This window comes from Leptonotus elevatus, chromosome 14 (assembly GCF_054856555.1).
Source record: "Leptonotus elevatus isolate MCC_2025b chromosome 14, RoL_Lele_1.0, whole genome shotgun sequence".
Classification (NCBI taxonomy): domain Eukaryota; kingdom Metazoa; phylum Chordata; class Actinopteri; order Syngnathiformes; family Syngnathidae; genus Leptonotus; species Leptonotus elevatus.
This window is the reverse complement of record NC_141252.1, coordinates 12665576-12685931: the sequence shown is the minus strand read 5'-3', so window position 1 is coordinate 12685931 and position 20356 is coordinate 12665576. Positions and strand designations below refer to the sequence as shown.

Genomic DNA, 20356 nt, shown 5'->3' with positions numbered 1-20356 from the left:
TAATTTCAGTACACAATCTAATCAACAAATCTGCATTTCCAGGCTCAGGTAACGACCTTTCACAGATCACCTGCTTAAATAAATTTCACAAATGTCCCAATTAAAATATATATATAAATTAAAAAAATATTTATATTGTCATTGGATAATTTAATTAACTTGGTTTTGCTTTTGAATCAAACGTATCTACATTATTCTAATGTATTGAGAAGCAACACAAATTAAATTCAGTGATTGGATTCCAATTACAATTGGATTAAAAAAATTCTGCATTTCAGTACAGAATAAAGCAAATATTTTCATTACGAAAATTATTTGGATAAAAAAAAAAAGTCGACACAGCTCATTAGAAATAGCTGTAAAAAAAAAAAAAGTCTACACATTGGATTGTTAAGACCTTTTATTCCATCAGTTTGAAAGAAACCATTAAAAACAGTGTACAAAGTTTATATTATTTGTTTACTAAAGCTGGTGTCCTCAGTCTTGCGGATATGGTAGGGCAGGTACAAAAAGTTGCAATAAAAAACAAAAAAATATAACACGAATTTCCCTATTTTTCAGAAGGTGACAGCAAGGGGGGTGTGTGCATAGGAATAAGTAACAATCATATTTAACAAAAAAAAAAATTTTTTTTAAAGTGAAAACATAAAAACCGTTACATTCAGTAAGGCATAATGCACTTTTGAAAAATGATTATCTGTCATCTTAACCACATTGAAAACCTCTAATCACACGTTGAATACACAAGTTGGCTCTCAAACATCGCAGTTTAGCGTCAACCACGTTTTTTTCCACAACATTTGAATATTACATAAAAAGCTAATTTAGTCTTTCCCAACCACAAACACAAAATCCAGATACAATCATTGTGGGACAGCAAGGTGCATTCCATTGGCACATTAAAACTTGATATTTAAATGCTGGTCTCATAAATAAGAAGTAGGGGAGGGGACACAAATTCCCATAAGACACAAATGAAAGATTATTCTTGGTGTGTTTTCCCCTGAAGCCCACTTTGTGTTACTACAGAAATGTATCGTGTTAGTGACCTCACTGAGGCTGCAGAGGAAGCACTGGATGAGAAACACCCAATACTCTACTAAGAGAAAAACTCTACAGGAGAGACAAGAGGTTCTGAGGGTCAGCGAGGGCCCGACTGATCCGGATCAGAGGGAAACCCGGAGGTGTTCGCTGCGCAGCATTGAGATTTGAGAAAGGAAGGCAACGAGAACGAGACAATTTCATTTCATCCCGACAGGAAACACTTTGTACTAAGAGGTGGACTTCAACTCACTCAGTGCCAAAGACGTTTACATGTCTTTTAGAATCCAAACGTTCAGTGCCAAAGACGTCTTTTTACGTCATGTTTTCCCTTTTCCACAGGGAGGGGTGTTGGTGGGTCAGATACTGAGAATTCCAAGTTAGAAAAATGGTAATGAGACAACTGCCAACAAATGGAAGATTTGAGATCAACCCTGTTTATGACAGAGGACATCATGGCGGCATTCGCCCACACAAGTTGAAGCATTTTTACACTCAAACAGATAACGGACATGTATCAATTTCGCTAAGTATGTGTTGTGGTAGTTAGCAGAAGTTTGTCATAAATGTGATGAAGTACAAATGACGTGGAAGACGGCCACTGAATAATACGAGTCCCTGATGGACGTGCAATCTGGTGAGTTGGCGTCGTTCACCGCACTTGTTATATATGGCTGAACATGCAATTATTTTGCAAGCCATTCCTAAATGTTGATGTTGCTGGTTTATAGAATACAACCACTGTTTAGATGTTAAAGGTGTCGCAAAATTAAAGAAAATCCGCATGAACGTCACTGTTCTGCTTCATGATTTGTTTTACCAGAAGCAAATTTTCTCTTTTTTTTGTAAAACTTTGCCACGTTCTGTTGATTACTAAACAATGTAAAATATATGAATCATTGAGTCTATTCTTTCATTTGGTGTATATCTAATGATATAAAACATTCTGTGGTTCTTGCAAAATCAGTCAAAATTCTCTAAAACAGTGGTTCTTAACCTGGGTTTGATCAAACCCCAGGAGTTCGGCAGAGGTCAAGACACACACACGATTCAAATGATTTGTGCAAGTGATCAATCTATATTACTTGGCCAATCTGTGCTGCAGGGAATTTGGTGCGCTCAGTAGTCGACTTGAGGCTGTCGTGATGGTACATTGTGATTTTTTTTATCATTGTAATCCCTTCATACTATGTCGAGCAAAAAATAAAAAAGTGGTCGCACGAATATGTGCAGTATGAATTCACATGTATAACGGAACATATGGTATTCCACAGGGTTTATTTCTGGGGCCTTTGCAGTTTTCATTGTATCTGGATCTTCAGAAAACAGTGGTGGTTGTTTATAAGTGCTCTATAAATATAGAGTTGAGTTGAGTGGCTGCATGTTTTGCAAAGCCAATTTGAGCAATTCTAGTGCAGCACAACTAGCTGGGGTTCAGTACCTCCAACAAGGTTAAGAACCACTGCTCCAAAGTATCTGGCACTCTTGCGGTTGTCTTCTGAAAATGGCTGGCAGTGAATGAGTTAACAGTACCCCAAACTTTGCAATATCATCAGAACTTTACTCTAATAATTTATCAGACTCAATAAGATGGTGTTCAAAAACAAAGGATGCATGCAAGAAATATCACCTTTATTTCAAATGTTACATTCAGTTTTGAAGCCCCCCTTGAAAAATGTTGACGATTTGGTATATGGATTTGCAGAGGAGACTAGCAACGCACACACCCGATTACCAACAGAAATTTGGTCCACTGTATTTGTGATTTCTACTTGAAATGGTTGATTTGGGGTTAATCAGGTTTGAAAAATATAACAGCCCTTCTTGAAACTTAAGGCAGTGGCCCAATTTTTGCAACAAAGGTTGTGGGTGTGTGCCTGCTCGCTAAACATCTGGGAAACGAAGACTAGTGTTAACTTTCAAACCGGGTTGGGGGTGGGGGGGAGCGCTGTTTGTGTTGCCTTGCACTTGGCTCCTTCCTTGAGAACACAACTTGGGGGTAACACGGTACGGTGACGAACAACGGGCGGGCCCCAGTCTTTTTGGAGGATGCAGTCGTCTTAAAGGGGAAAGGATGGAGGGGGACGATTGAGGAATGTGCAAGTGTCGGTCAGGCCACCCCACTGGCCGAGTAGGAGAACTGGGGGAAGTGGGGTCTCCGTTCACTGTCGAAAGACTCCATGCTGTCGTCTGGGGGCGCACGAAAAAAACAGACACTTTTCGTAAATAACAATGTACACTTAAGGATATGAGGACTGCTAGAATGTCACATTTTTGCAGATTTTTTTCTATTCACAGGTGATAGGGACCAAGCCCTGCGGCAATTAGTGAAAATCCCCAACTAACTGACTCCCCCTATGAAAGGTTCATAAATATAATGCCATTATCATGGTTTATAATGCCACAAGAGGCGGGCAAAGCACTATTTCTGTCCAAATGAAACTCCTCAACTCACGTCATGTCAGCAACTCAAATTCACATCATGAATTCAAAGGACAATCTGCAGGCTCTCCAGTAGAGGGCAGAATGGTCTCAAGGGAGAGGCCTTTCACAACTACAATAGTTTCTTTATTAATGAGAGACTTAGTGGGAAAGGGATGAAGAAAATTATGCCTCAAAAGTTGGAACGATGTGAAATCACTGACCGTCAAGTCGATCCAAATACTTGGCCTTACCTTGTCCAGGTGGCGTAATGGTGATGGTTTGTGCGGTGAACTCCTCATCAAAATATCTCGTGTCCGTCTCTGAGGTAACCTGGGGCTTGAATGGCGGGACCAGCTGTTTCAGGCAAATGGTCAAGAGCAACATGTCAGTGAGGACTTGCAGCAAGTACAGCAAGTGTCTGTCTGTCAAACGTACTTTTTTCTCGTAAACGTCTTGCCATTCAATCCCGGCAAAGAACTTGTGCTGCATGATTTCCTTGGCATCATCAGGACCACCACCTAGCCTGGATGCATAAACGCGGTCATGAGTTAACAGTGCATTTCAAAAGTCTTCACACCCCTTTCAAATGACAGGTTTTGTAATAAAAAAAAAGAGAGAGAGAGAGAGACCATGATAAATCCTTTCAATACTTTTCCAACTCAAAAGGAAAGAAAATTCAGCATAAGTTGCACCCCCTTTTAACTGGGAATGTGCCTGTGTCTAGAATTAGCCAATCACATTCAAACTCATGTTAAACAGCAGTTAAACAATCTCCTGTCTTACACACAAAAGATAAACACTTCATGATTGAGTGCTGCATCACAAAACCAGCCCTCAATTCACTCTTACTGTTTACCCTGCCATTGAACTGAAGGTGCAGTTTGGCAAGTTCGCCTGCAATATATTGAAAATACTGTATTGTAGCCATTGTATATCTATGCGATATGTGTGTGTAAGAGGCCGGGCCTGGTGGTGTGTGTGTGACGTGGCGAACTGGAGGGATGTTGAACAGTTGGTTAGGTTAGGTACAACCTCCGCGAATGACAACACGATGTATTCAGAGAGGTCATGTCAACTGTGATTTTGATTCATATATTACCGGTAATCGACATTGGGTCGATGTGAATCGAATTGGGGGGAAAAAAATCGACATCTAATCGATTCAGGAAATTAATATCGATACCCAGCCCCCTACTTGTGGCAGCCTACAAATCACAAACCTGTGGCGTTAACATTTTTTTGGTCGAATTTAAGGTGCATTTTTGTCCAGGTTTTCGTGAGCTAATTTAGCCTTTTTTGTTACTCAGTACCTAAACATTAGCAAGTGGACACGTTGTTGTATTAGCTAGGAAGCCAAGGGGAAGCCAAGTCCAAAATGTTCATGACAATAATAAGTTCTATGCGCCGTCACTAGTCTATAGTTGTTGAGGACCAAAAGCAGGAAACACAGGTGATCAATATACATATTGATTCATTCCCATTGAGCGTCTCACCTCTGCATGGGGTCCTTCTTGAGGAGTCCGGACAGCAGCGAGCGGCCCTCTGGACCGAGCGTCCGTGGGAAGCGGATGTCTTCCATGAGGATGAGCTCAAACAGCTTCTCGTGGTCCTGGTTGTAGAAAGGCAGCCTGCCGCACATCATCTCGTACATCACTACGCCAAGACCCCACCAGTCTACGGCACGGCCATAGTCGTTGTCCTCAAGCACCTTGGAGATTGTTGAAGAGATTTGTTCATCTAACAATACTCGGGGTTTCTGCAAGTATCAGCAAGTCTAATTTAATGCCTTTGTTTTAATGCAACTTTAAGTTTTCCATCGACTTCCTATTGGATTTTGGCCAAATACTTTTTTTTTTTATCCCACTGTATACATACACATGCATTCAAAAAAATATACATACATATATACATAATGTTTATACATTAAGACTGTCAGTTGATTACAATTTTTACTTGAAAGGAATCGCATGGTTTCCATAGTTAACTCGCGATTAATCACAAATTAACCACACATTATATCTGTTCTTAATGTACAATAAAGTAATTTTTCATACTCTTGTTAATTAACATAAAAGTGGACAGATATGGTTACCAAATACAAATGTGTTTGTATCTTATCAACCATTGCTACAGTAATTTGTGTAAATCATTGAGTCATATGTTTCTGTTGAGGTAATTTTCTGCCATTAGGTGGGATTAGTGTTTCATGTTGGACGTGAGTGACAGGACCAGTAAGTTTTTGTTTTCAAATTCAGATTTTACATCAATTTTACTTACTTCTTTTATTTATTTATTTTTGAGATTTTGAATTTTACTTACATTTTTAATGCCTCTGGACATCGTATTTTAGATTCTTTAATGCCATTTAAAGCCTTAATTTGATCAAAATCCATTGAATGACTTTTCATGCTTTTTAATGGCCCACGGAAACCCTGATACTGCAAGTTTGTGAATTTACTTTTCAATGGAATAGAACTGCGCCACGCCCTAATGAGTATTACTTAAGTGTCACCTCTCTCTCAAGTCGCCAGATAAGGTAAACAAAATATTTGAGTTTTGCTGGTGTGCCAAATGATGTGACTGACGAGTGCAAAAATCCAAGCGCAACTGTTACTGCTTAATGTGCTAGCAAAATCACCTGCTCTCCCCACTGAGCTGTGGTTTGGAGGCAGGCCGGGGCCAACCCTGCCTTCACATCTCATATTAGGTGGTAGGATAGTGTTTCCCCTGGAGCTCTGCATATTTAATCACCCCAGGGCCCGTACGCACATACACATCAACAAGCTGCTGTGGTGCGCGGGCCGCTAAAATAAACAAAACACAGATCGGGCCACTGTACACAAACTGGCAAATGTGAATATCGCTAGTCAAAGAAGGGAACTATATTTGTCTCATAGGAAACAATTAATGAGACGGACTCTACTGAAGAGCGCAACCTGTTGCATGAATAATGTGCTGCTGAGCACAGTTGTTCCAAGGCCCCCGGGGACTTGTACTGGATTCTACCTCTCCAGACGGATGTTGAAGGTGAAACCGAGACAAAGGGAACAGTCTGTCCTCTTAAAGCTCAAGGAGCACGATGGCGGCTAATTCACACCCAAGAATAGCAACTTCAGTTAAAGGATGTGGGTGGCTTAACAGAATTAGATACGGACACAACAGCGCGCGGGCCAGGAGTGTCCTGGAAAACAGATGATCGCATGTGTCCCTAAAAGGAACAAGACTGCCGCGTGCGTGCGCACATGTGTCTGCGAGCACCGCGGCGGACGAGCGGGCGAGGGGGGGAGTAACGTGAAGCCCGAGCGGGGCTTGGATTACTAGGCCGTCTCTATTTCCAGCTTTGCTGTCGTGTGATTCATACCGTGCGACAGCTGGGCCCGCAGCTGCCCCATATATGTAGAAGAGTGCCACAGCTGTGAAGCTGCCAGGAGCGCAGGAGCCAAGCTCATCCCTCATATACGTAACCAGGACTGCCTGCTTGGGCCCCTGACTCAGACAAACTCGATTACACCACCAATCAGCAGAGAAGAGCCCAAATACAAGAAAACAAAACAATATCTTAACATTAAGGCAATTTAACAGAAGGGGGGGAGGGGGGGGGGGGGTTAAAGTCAGATTTAAGTCCACAATTTTAAGGTTTTGGGACTTGCTTGGGTAAAACTTAAACCCACATACCTGGCGACTCACCCTCAAACGCATACCATATCGTTGCAACGGAAAAACTATGAAGGAAAACTTTTTTCATTTTCACTTTAAGTAAAATTCAATTTTTACATGAATTAATGGCAAAAAGACATGTTAAAATGATCTAAAAAGGGAAATTAATTCCATTAATCAACTTTTTAAACCAGTTTATTATCAAATTAATCAATCATTATAATCACGTTAAGATATTGTCCAAATGCTCATAATTTCGGCTCCTCAACATTAAATATTCTCCGATTTTTGTAGTCCCCTATAAAAGCGGACTGATTACGCATCTTTGGTTTGAACCTAAATAATAAAACAATTGCTTTTACTTTGGAAAACAATGATTAGCATTTTTGCCTATTTACCTCACGTTACAGACCAAACCTGTACCAGAATCATGATTACTTTATGTTTGTGCACTTTCGATTTGTAATTATGTCCTGTTCTGAAGAAGAAAAAAGAAAAAAGGACGGAACCGATTAATTCAGGGCTGCAAAACTCATATTAACTCAAGGACCGCATGGAGGAAAATATATTACCAAGTGGGCCGGATCGGTAAAATAATAGTATATAACTTCAAAACAATTGTTGTCAATTATACGCAGATTTTCGCAATTTGTGGGCCAGCCTTAAATTACGGAGCTCAGCTGTAATCATATTGTTCCAAAAAATAACACGAATGCAAATGCAACGCGGCAACACTTTGCCTGTATGAGTTCCGAACATGTTAAATCTACCCGTTTTGCATATATATTTTTCCCATGCATTGTGTGGCGCAGTTAATGTCGTTATAAGGACATTAATCCTTGTGTTATGTATTTGTGTTACCAGAAATTGAATATTGTGTCATATTAAACACGTTTATGTCGGTCTATGATAAAAAAAAAAAAAAACATAAATAAACAAACCGTAACTTTTAAATTGTGTGTGAAATAATGACATCCAGGACGATTCCGTGTACAAGTTGCATTGCTCAGCTGAGGACTCCTTGTGAAATTACGAATTTATAGGTTTTGATTGTGGCTGGCTGTATAATTGGTTTGACGTTACCATTTTTTTTTTACTTTACAAAACCGTCTCATGGGCCGGATTAAACCCCATTGCGGACCTGATCCGGCCCGCGGGCCGTATGTTTGACACCCCTGGATTAATTGATTAATCCGACAAATAATTGACAGATTAAATGATTACTGAAATAATCAGTAACAGCAACAACAACAAAAAACTGACAAACAAACATGGCACCATTGTAAAGTTAGAAGCAGATATCTTTAGCATTTTCGAGACTTTTTTCAGTCCTGCCTTATAGTTGGAGAGTAAAGCACTACCAGCTGCATTGGCATTTAATATATTTGAGTTTTGAAATTTGTTGTCAGTGGACAGATCGATGGATTTTTTTTTTTAATTGGGCTAAAGATAACTAACAAAAAAAAAAATAGCCAATGTCAGTTAAATCAGTTGAAGCCAGATCCACTATGGCAGTCACAATGTAAAGACTTTCAAGTGAGCAAGTGAATTTGTCCCTTTCAGGTTAGGATTCAAGATTTGAATGGAATATTCCCAGACGTTTCAGCATTCCTGTGCAGCTCGCACAACAAGGTCATTGTTTACTGCAGAACAACCTGTAACACTGCCTGGGCTGCACTCCATGGAGACGCTTGCCAGCGACCCCCGTTGTCATGGAAACAGCCCCCGATGTCTCCCTGTTCTCGGCTGGATCTGTCATATGCAGAGCTTCTCTCGTGGAGATGCCAGCTGAGAGGAGCTCGGCGGAAACAGGCGAAGAAGCTCTTTTTTTTCCCCCCTCATGACTATCCAACAAGTTTGCGTAAAGGGAGTGATTACGGTTTAAGGTGGTTAGTTGTAGCCAATATAAATAGGGATGCATATGTTCCAGTTTGGCAAGAAGAAGGGGGCACATCAACTCTGGTTCCTCCCGGGTCACCCTGATGCCACACAACAGCTGTAGCCACTGCGGTCTTATTCCAGGGGCAGAAGCTCACGTTTCCTAAGGGGCTGCCGGCCAATGACACCCTCCTCCGCTTCCTCCACCTCCACCCACCCCCTCTAGCAAGAAAATTCCAAATGGGGGCTAAAAACAACGATAAGGCAACTGAGTCAACATGCACATGCTTCTCGCAAAGAAACATTTTTACGCCACAGGTCAAACGCTGGGGTTCTTCCTCTCACATAAACGCTAGCCACATTCACAATGCACTCCTATCAAGTTACGCCGAACTCACTGTGTGACACTTGTCATACCTGCACGCAATCGGGAGTAGCCACACTCCTCCCCACGCAGCAAATATGAGAGCAGGCTGCCGCGCTCATTAGAAAGGCATTTCACAACAGCTGCCCTTTCTTCCACATGCTTCTAACAACTGATGTCCGGCGACACACGCTGCAAATTTGTTTCGGATCTACTCGGGTCGCACGTGACAGGGGTGGCACACTCGGGATTACTTCTAACTTCAAAACAAAGCTTTGGCTTCACAAAACATATAAGCATTATGGCAAATGTCTTTCAATTTGGTTACCTCAGGTGCAAGGTACTCTGGTGTTCCACAGAAAGTCTTCATGGTAGCACCATCTTTGATGCCCTCCTTACAGAGGCCAAAATCTGTTATCTTGATGTGTCCGTCTTTATCCAGCATCAGATTTTCCAACTGCAGGGAATGTGACAACAAAAAAAGTCATATGTTTCTCAAATTTCATGTGCACAGAGCAATAAAGACAGATATTGCGATTTTCTTCAAATCAAGCTTCAGTGCAATATTCACAAGGTAGAGTAACATTTACAAACATGACAGAAAATGAAACAAAACATTCAAGGCTATTACTCTCATAAAATTAAAGTAGCCGTGTGATGACCACAGTCATTTTTCAAAGTTTTTAAAGTGGAAGTCTACCTTAAAACATTCCTTGACAATAATGTTATATGCGACCTCACTAGTCTAAACATGACATTCTGATTAATATTACATTTGTCGAATATGAGTTATTTTTATTATTTTTATGCATCTCAGGGGGCGGCCATTTTGCCACATGCTGTCGACTGTAGATGACATCACAGTTGCTCAGGCAGCGACCAATCACAGCTCATCAGTTTTCTGAAGCTGAACTGTGATTGGATGTTGCCTGAGCCCTGAGCAACATTGATGTCATCTTCAGTCGACAGCTAGTGGCAAAATGGCCGCCCCCTGAGATGAGGTCACATATAACAAATTATTATCAAAAGAGAGGGGGGGTGAAAAGGGGGGGGGGGTGACTTCCTCTTTTAAAATGGTTTCTAGGCAACTATGCTACTTGCCGTCAATATAAATATGAAATTATGACTAATACAATAATCTATGTAAAAAATAAAAAATTTAAATCTTTTTTTGTACTAATGTACATGTTCCTTGTACGTAATATTATACATACTGTAAATATTCTTTCCCGTATTTTTGCTCGCGACTTAACTGCTTCAAACATGATTATGAATATTTTGGTAACAGTAACGATAATCGTCTATTTTCATTCAAATCATTCAACCATCATTTAAGTTTAGGATTTACATTCAGATGGAAAAAAAGAGAGAATGACTGTATACACAAATATGAATGCACTTTGGCGACAAACATTTTGAACAATCGACTGCGTTCTTGTTGGATCAAAATGTGTGGTAAAATAAAACTAGTGAACATTCTTTAGCTAGTGGAGTGAAGTGAGACAACATGGCCTTTCACTAGCTCCACGTGCTAGTGTCTTCTCTTTTTCTTCATTTAAGTCAGGCCGCTGCAGCTCACGTGTCCAGCAGTGCCGGCGAGTCAGCACATCTTCCAATCCTGCTACACTGGCATTTTCAATAGCAGCTTAGCAGACTGAGATAGCGCCTCATAGACCCAAGGGAAACAGTCAGGGAATTGGGGGTGAGAGTGCTATGCTGATTGGGCTGGTCTAGCAGATGAAAGTGGCATAGCTACAGATGTGTGCTGCCAAACACTCAGAGCTCTACAAAAACATCTCCCAAATCAATCTGTGATCAATTCCTTCCGAAAATGGATCATTAAAAAAAAGACTTGACAAGCAAGGATGGGAGAGGACAAGTATCAATATCTACCTTCAGATCACGGTAGACCACGTTTCTTTCGGCGTGCAGGTAGTCAAGCGCAGACACAATCTCCGCACCGTAGAAGCGAGCGCGCTCCTCTGAGAATACCCGATCCCTTGAAAGGTGGAAGAAAAGCTGAGGGGAAATGAAAGAGAATGCCAGCAAGAAGTCAGAGGGTTCTGTTATTCCAGGCACAAAAAAAAAATCACAGCAACTGACGCACCGGTATATCCTTATCAATGCTGAAAATAATATAAAATAGATTACCTCACCACCGTTGGCATATTCCATAACAAAGCAAAGGCGGTCATGTGTTTGGAAAGAGTATTTTAGTCCCTGTAGAGAGGAAACATGTAACAATTTGTAACTTAAACAGCTGGATTTATAATGTAACATTTTGCAGAACTGTCACACTAAAAAAAAGAAAAATGAAAAAAAATGAAGAAACTAAAGCAATGTGTTCACATTTCTATACTTGCTACACATTTCACTTGGAATTGTGTGCCCACATTCCTTAAGGATCCTATTCGCACACCCTGCTTCAGTCTTATAGAAAGGGTTAACTAATAAAAGGCCGAGCTAAACTGTAAGCTAGTAGCATTTCAAAACATTCCTCATTTCACTAAATGAGTTATGCCAAACTAAATACAATTAACTAAGGTCTTAATAAAGTAGAAGAAGTTTTGTTTCAGGATATGAAGGAGTTCCTTACTGTCAAGAAGGGGTGCTTTGAATTCTGGAGTACTCTGTTTTCGGTGAGTGTGTGTGCCACTTCATCCTGGAAAAACAATGCACAAAGAGCATTTGTGCAACTCCCACAAAGGTTCGGTATCAAGTCATTGCCCGCCCCCAGTCTTTCCTTTACTTTTCTATCTCACTGGTGACTACTCACTTTCGCTACGATCACCTCCTTTTTTAGGATCTTCATGGCATAGTAGCGTCCAGTGGCCTTCTCCTTTACCAGGATAACCTTGCCAAAAGTGCCTTTTCCCAGGAGTTTGAGGTATTCAAAGTCGTGCATAGTCTGCAGAGCCAGAGGAGAGAGAGTGGCATCTGATTACAAACAAACTCATACTCAAACTAGACAGGACACACAATCCCACTCGCAACAAAGTGGCATTCATGGCACTATTTCAGCCACCGTGCAATTCCCACTCTAATGGTTCAGCCTATATGTAGCTGTGTCTCAGTTAACCTTTGACCCTAGTTCTAAAGAGAATGCTAGAAATTATTGCGTGAGGGACATCCAATCCGGTGGCCTTGGACCTTTATGTCATGGCACACATGTGGGGCTGGGAAGCGTGGTGGACATGCTATCTGGTGCTAAGCCACCCAGGGCTAATGTTGGGAGACTCAAAGAAGCTGACAAGTGCTGAAGGTTAGATGAAGTTGTGCCAGTGGAGCAAGGTGCAATAAAGGAGAAGAACAATGGAATTTCAACACCGACACACACTTGAGGCCTGGTTTCCTAAGATCCCAAATATCGGGCAGCAAATTGCATGTTCAGTCTATTAGATTGTATATGCTTCTAGTGGGCAGGTGGCGTGGGACTTACTTAGATTGCAGTCTTTTAAATTTTGTATAGCGGGCAACAAATGGTGTGTTCACTGACAAAAGGATTGCACTGTTTGCATCAGTTCTTAAAGTGGTGGAGCCTGCTATAATTAAAAGAGGGTTTTGTTCCTGAAGCTTTTTTCAGACCGATGAGTACTCAACTCTTGAGTAGTCACCGATATCAATACCAAATACCATTAATACATACCCCCCCCCCCCCCCAATCATTTTAAAGACCTATATATATATATATATATCGCAATATAGCAATATTCCATAAGAGGGCGGCCGATACTGGTATCAGCCACCATCACAAGTACTGATACCTTAAAATAAGGCTGGTTTCATCATCGAAAGTTTGGGAGCGCACTAAAAACACAAAATTAACTCTGAAGTAGGGGTGAACCGATCGATCGATTGGTGGGAACCTAGAGCCGATTTCCTGAATTTGGGGGTTTTTGGGAGGGGGGGGGGGGTGATCGGCCGATCCTTTCAAATAAAACTGATCTTGCCCATCGATCTCATCTCCCTCTTCAGAGTTCTGAAAAAGTCAACCACCGTCCTCTTCTTTTTGAGAACTATCTTGTGCATTTTAAATTGCCTGCTTGTATTAGTTCACATGTATTGTTCAATGTTTTACAATAATACAAAATTGTAACATTGGTGATTTGGATTGGATCTATCCAAACCCAACCTGTGTAACACTGCGTTTAAAACATGTAACCGGAAATATTGGGAGAGGCCAGCACCAGTATGCTGAAATGACTCAGATATCAGGAAATGATGTGTTAATTAAACAGAGTTTTGTCATAGATGTTATGGCATAAGTCCATCTTGCTCCAAAGTCAGCGCTTAGATCATTCAGGAGTTCCAAAATTGCATTGCTGACTGAAGAGATAATATGTCTTGATAGGTTTTGGTTCCAGCAATTCCAAAAAAACGTTTACCCAAGCAGAAAACAACCATTCATTGTCTTGTTTTTCACCTCGGGTTTGATAAATAAATCTATTTGCATCTACTGTTCCCATAATGTACAACATGAATTGCACAGACATTTTGCCTGTTTGGCAGACACAATGTTCAGTGTGTGCAGTTAGTAAATCAGCTTCCACATCTGTTTGCAGGAGCAATACATTTTGCACATGCACAAACGTTTAATGGAAACCATGAATGGCTGAAGCCTAATAAGTTGACGTCTACTCGCATATGTCATCATAAAAAGGCAAAGGCGCGCAAATGAGACGTACCACTTTTTGTCTGGGTTTGGTCAGGTACACCTCCATATCCATGGGGTCTGGAGAGGAGTCCATCATCTCCTCCTCTTGCTTCTGCAGCCCTTCTGCCACTGTTTGGATGGCTTTTGTCCATTCCTCCCTAAAGGCAGTAGAAAGAATATATAAATCAATTTAGCAAACCAGCAGGCCAATCACATAATTGTCATTTTTATCAACAGGAGGGAAATTTCAAGTGCAAGTTCTGCCAAGTGGACATAACTATGATTAAATACACATATTTCAATGCTTCCAAGTAAAAAGAAAAACAACAGGGACATGTGCCATGCATATACACAATTTGTCTTTTGCTTTTGTGCGGGCCGAGAATGGCATGCTTCTCACTTGCCTCTCCTCAGGGGTCTCAACGTGGAAGGTGCGCTCGATGACAGTGGTCCACTGCAGGCAGCGGATGATAAATGTATTGGGCTTAGGTCGTTCTGTCTTCATCAGCTGGCATTCTGGCCATAAAATGAGACGGTAGTTGGAAAGAGGAGATGAAAAGAAGGGCCAGTGTTGGGGAGTAAAGGGACGAGAAAGACCCACAGTTGTAGCCATTTATCTTTATCGCCGCCAAAAAAAACGATCGTTGTCTAATTTGGATCTTGAAATAAAAAACATGCAATATGTGATATGGGTGTTGAATAGTGCAATATCAATATTATTGTGATATTTAACATATATCTAAAGATTTTTTTTTAGCTATCTATACTTTTATCTTGCACCTAAGGATAACTCATAGCACCAGCCAAACTGTGAAAAAAAACTGCAACTCAAAAAATACAGTAATCACTTTCTTTGCTGTAATTTATAAAAGTTTCAATAATCTAATAAGTGCATTCAGCGAGCCGAGATTTCCTTCTGATCCTCTTTTGCATTAACATCTGCTGCCAAATGAAAACATGTCAGCATATGTGTTGGAATGCGACACAAAATGCCCTCAATCTGATGGATGGAGAACGGCAGAGTGGACCACCACTGAGACCCAACATGGCTCTGTGAGGGTTGGAACACAATCCAGCTGCCGCGCCCTCGTCAGCAGCGACACGCCACGTGTCCTCTGCGCCGTGGTCTCAGAAAACCAAAGCGACCGCTGATGGCGGCAGCGCCTCAGAGCAGATTAATAGAAGTCAGGCGGCTAATAGCTACGATAACTCAAAAGTGTCTGAGAGGAAACATTTCAACTAACAGTGGGCTGTCTAATTGCGGAATTCAGTCATTGGAAGATTGAATTGAACACAGCAACTTTTTCAAGATGGATTGTCCTGGGCAGCTTTCGGCATTTGTGCATGTGTGCAAAGTACCGGAGAAGATGTATACAGAGAAGACAGGAAATATATTAATGTCATGAGACAATAACACAAGTTCAAAGCAAAAATAAGACACAATAAGACAAAGTGCAACAGTTTTGCCAATAGTTCAAAACCATTTCAGTTTAACAGTGCTTACTAAATGTACAGTATTAAACCGCCACACAATTTAGCTGCATTGGTACCAGATATCGGATCAGGCAAATACAGGCCATAATTCAAAGTATCGGGTACTCGTGCAGGCTGCCCATACTTGCCATTGATACTTAATTCACTGCCAATGGTGAGCATACTTGTCAATTGGTTATTAATTACGTTTTTCATTGGTGATGGGTGAAGGAAGGTCAGATGCCTCTCCACTGTAAATTTCAAGTTTGGAAATAACTTAATTGACGCAATTATTAGATGACATAATTTTAGATATAAGAGCAGCCCAGTTTGTGAGTCCACTGGGAGTAATAGCTGCATTTTTTATTAAAACTACCTAGCTTAAAATAAAGATTGTCACCTACTGTTGATTATAAAAGCACAGAAAAAGGTGTAATCAAACTTTCTTTTTTCCCCAGGTGAAAGGAGAGTTTTTTCTGTCATATGGTAAATAATCATTGAACTTTCCTGGGTTTTGGAAAAAGTCAAATCTGACATCCTCACCAGTAGTTGGCACAACTCGCACTGGTATTGGTCTAACTAAGAAGTTTTTTAATCAACATTAATTTTAAACATTTTATTATATACAGTACTTTCCCCCAATTTTTTTTCCAAATGAAACGAAATAGACAAACACAGTATGTCTTGATTAAGATTCAAATTGTATTTATTTACTTGGGTTATTGAACTGAAAAAAGTACAGTATTTTAGCTGTTAATTGGTTTGCTTTATTAATTGTTGACTTATCAGAGAAGCCCACGGAGTCGGCTCAACTTTGGGTAACTAAAAGTAAATTCAGTTTGAAATTTCTTCAATTGACTGAAATGTGTGGAACATCCCTATGAAGGCATTTGGTGATGCTGGATTGCCTCTTTGTTTTTAATGACAGGTGGTTTAATCAGACAGGTCACTGTTGCGCCACAATCCCATATGCATTTGGAAGTTTAAAGTCAGTTCCTAATAAAATTACTCTTTAAGTAAGATAGACATCTGCAGCAATTATTTGTGAATGTACTAGTCTGTAACTGTTACAACAATGCAAGTATGGGGAAAATGAGCTGCCAGGAATTTGGGGGGAAATGCAGTGGTTTCTTTGAAAGCAAATACTCACGTGCTACAGAGAAGTTATTTAAAGGCGTTTCCAGCTGGTCGACATCTTGCGGTCGCTCTTTGTAGCCAATGAATGTACCATCGCTCTTTAAAAGAAAATATCTTGGCCTCCAGGTCTTGATGTATTCTCCTGAAATGAGAGGGGGGAAAAGGGCATCAAAATTACAGCAAAATAATGAAGAAACAATTGGGCAGGCAAAAAACAATGTGCAGTATATTGTTTCTGAATGTGCAAATGCTTCTGCGGTAATTCAACGCATTGAGGCATTGTCCTCTCTCTTTGTGTTTGAATTCCCCTAGGTGCAACCCTTCCTGCAATGTGGTCATTACTATGCTGTTCTAGTGTTGGAAAAAAAAATCTTGTCACCATCTTTCTTTGATTGTAGGTCAGCTGCAGGACAAATGGTTTTTAGTACAAGTCAGGACCCGTATCTTTGTCCGTCTGTCTCCTTCACAAAAATTGTCAAAGACGAAAACGAAGGACATTTTCGCTTGCTTTTCGTTTGTTTGTTTTTTAAAAACATTCTTTTTTAACAAAAAAGTTCAATTTTACATTTTGCGAATTTGAACTTTTTTCATGAACTAAAATAACCTTGCTCGGGACAACAAAGTTTAATTATATCACTTTTCCACTTCTACCAGTTAAAAGTATCATGCCGGTAGGTACCAGAAAAGTGGAAAACGTAGATGCATCTGACTATAGTAGAGCCTTTGTGTGACTCAGTCCACTGTTTCAGCGGTTTTGTAAACAGCAGCAATACATTTGCCAAAAGCCGGTTCGAGTTGAAGACAACATCCGTAACTTCAAGTCATGCGTGTCCATTTCCAACAAAACTCAATTTATTCTGGTGATGCTTCAGGAAATGCTGCACCAGATGTTGTGCAGATGGGGGGAAACTAGCCTACGTATTGTATCATAGCAAGGCAGCGGCACACGGTGAAGTGGGACTTGAATATTTATAAAGGAAAAGAGTAATTCATTTTTAATTATGGAGACACATATTAGCCCCATGCAGAGTCGTAGCAAGCTGTCCTTAATTGCCCCATTTCCTCAAACACAGAAGTGGTGCATGTGCGTGTGTGGGACAAAGAGAAACAGAGTATCTGTCAATATAAGCTTCTGTTGCCCTATTAGGCACACATTAAAATTGGTAACTGTTTCAGTTACTTCTGATATCTCTCTATTTTGTATTCATTCTTAAAAATAATTTAAAAAGAAAAAAAACAATTACCACTGACTGACTCTCAATTTTTAAGATTTGCACTCTTGACATCATAAAATTATGAACTTCCTCTTCCTGCATCACATTTATTTGGACCGCAGAATGACAAGAGCAAGAAACCCTAATGGGATGAAGTCCAAAAAGATTTCCAGGATGAGACGCAAGGGAATGAAAGGAAAAGGACACTTAAGCAAAGTATAGACATTCTGGCAAAGTTGACCGGAAAAGAGGTGAAGCACTCTCTAAATGAGCTGTCAAGACTTATTGAGAAGGTGATGTCCTGAATCACAAAACATCTGCCCCACAGTCCAATATACCTTTGTCTTCAATCTGCAGCAGATGTCTCATATTTCACATCACCACACAAAACATCATTTCTCATCTGGTTTTCTGCAGACTTTGCAATGCTGCACCAAACGTTTTCCATTTAGATCAGATTCACTGTGTCATCTATCAAACTTGGGTCCCCAGGGTGTTTTCAAGATGAGGATTAATTGATCACAAGGTGGTCAAAGTGACTTATTCATGGTGTAGGCAAATAGTTGGAATCTAACATGGGTAAGAAAGAATCCATACAGTCACTAAAGTATAGTATAGTAAAGTACTGTCTACCATACACGAGTTGTCTTTCCGTGGCCATTTAGGCTCCAGCTGGTGTCTCGTTCTGTGGTCAGTTTTTGGCTGACCCATATCTCCAAGTTAAAATCCATGCCAGTCCACACTGAGGACAGTATTTGCACAATGCTGACATGTCATAATGTGACACCAACATTACAAACAAAGGTAACCGGGCAGATACAAACAACATCTTCAGTAAGTTCTTATTCACATTCTTCAAATAAATTGATTTTTACATGTACAAATACCTTCAGCAGGGCGGAGTGAATAATGGAAAAACAAAAATCACGCTTATTTTAACTGATATTAAAATCATAATTAATAAATAATTATTTACTGATTTCAAAACGTAATATTTAATCATATATCAAAACTCGACTTTGAATATAACCTGAAAGAACAAATCAGTGAGATTTTGTGTTAATGTAGCTTAGAAAAATAACATTAGCCCTGCGGAGAGTTAGACCTCTGTTAACTATGACTACAGTTGAATTTGTGGCTTGTTTATTATATACAGGGGTGCAAACAAGACGTGCGTCGGTGTGCATGAGGACTGGAAATTAAATATTGTGGTCCAGTTCAAGTCTGTCAACGCACTTTTGCGCACTAAGAACAGGTCAGGCCATACTCAGGCAGCTGCTCGTGGAGTATATCAGTTAGCTGAAGTGGCCTTAGTCACATGGACATTCTTAGAAATTAGACTCGTTGGGCTACGGGAGCTGCGCCTCAATTATGTAACTGTGATATAAATGGCAATACGGACAATTTGTCTGGTCACTATGGAGAAGCCACACACAGAACATGGGCATGAAGGAATGTAGCACTTGGGGTCGAAACTGTGAGCGTGTAGGAGCCTACATGCAGTTCAGGTGATGTTCACCTCAAATGTTTGACTGTATGTGTTCGATTTCAATTTAGGGAAGTGTAGACACATACACATTTTACCTGTACTGTTTGTTATGTACATAATATTCATTATTTGTATCCCTTGTGGAATCAGTTCCAAGCCCAAAATGATTCCTGATTTGTTGAATGGTTTTCTTTTGGCTGCAGTGTACAAAGACTCTAAGAAGTTGTGTTGGAGAGAAATTGTCACTATTTTCTTTTCTTGTACACGTTAAAAATCTTGATCCGTCATGAAACAAAGCCTTTCCCACACAAAGGGTCCTGGTAATCTAGCGCATGTCGTCGTGTAAGCATTCTGAAATGGCAACAAAAATTTGGTATTCAGCAATTTTGGCAACGTCACAAATTGTAGCCAATCAAAATGCATGGAAGCTTTCACACAGGTGATAAATCCATTTCTGGGTTATACTGTAAGTGAACGAGACACAGCTGCCCACCACTCACCGCCAAGCGATAGTACAGCACATACAGTCCACATATTGTGTTTTACAACAATACTGAACCATATTTTTCCTTTCCTATGTACCTGTGGATGAAATGGTGAAGCTTTTGGTAAAAAATACACGCGAAAGGTGTACGCATCTCGCCGGGTACATTCAAATGAATTGGAGCGAGCTCAGTTTGTCAATGTATCCCAAATATTTCATTTTCACCTTTATTCTGGCCTATGTCCTCTTTGTGTAGCAACCTGCGTCTTGACTGACAATCCCATATTTTTCTTTTTATGGATTTAAAAAAAAAAAAGTGACACGATACAACATGTATGAGGACCCTAGAACGCGATATAGACTTTCATAGATCACATCGAGTCCTCATGCTAAATCGCCCAATGTGCAGGGGTGAGTGGCTAACTAATTTTTTGATGATTGGATCCTAGTCGGATTCAAAAGCAACACCCCCCCCCCCACCCCACCACAACACACACCTCCCTTCGTCCAAGAGGTGAATTGATTCAGAGGATTTACTGAA

At 40.4% G+C, this 20356-nt stretch overlaps 1 protein-coding gene across 1 annotated transcript in view; it reads right to left on the bottom strand.

Annotated features, from left to right (window-relative positions):
• Positions 1-2652: 2652 nt before the first annotated feature.
• akt1 (AKT serine/threonine kinase 1) overlaps positions 2653-20356 on the bottom strand; it is a 35018-nt gene continuing 17314 nt past the window's right edge. The window contains exons 3-14 of the mRNA XM_086094358.1: positions 16642-16770; positions 14419-14534; positions 14050-14172; positions 12141-12272; positions 11961-12026; positions 11516-11584; positions 11258-11383; positions 9693-9821; positions 4959-5173; positions 3901-3988; positions 3717-3819; positions 2653-3231 (exon numbers count right to left, since the gene is read on the bottom strand). Of these exons, the coding sequence (XP_085950484.1) occupies positions 3152-3231; positions 3717-3819; positions 3901-3988; positions 4959-5173; positions 9693-9821; positions 11258-11383; positions 11516-11584; positions 11961-12026; positions 12141-12272; positions 14050-14172; positions 14419-14534; positions 16642-16770 (1376 nt within the window). The 3' untranslated portion in view covers positions 2653-3151. The remainder of the gene's footprint in view (positions 3232-3716; positions 3820-3900; positions 3989-4958; positions 5174-9692; positions 9822-11257; positions 11384-11515; positions 11585-11960; positions 12027-12140; positions 12273-14049; positions 14173-14418; positions 14535-16641; positions 16771-20356) is intronic.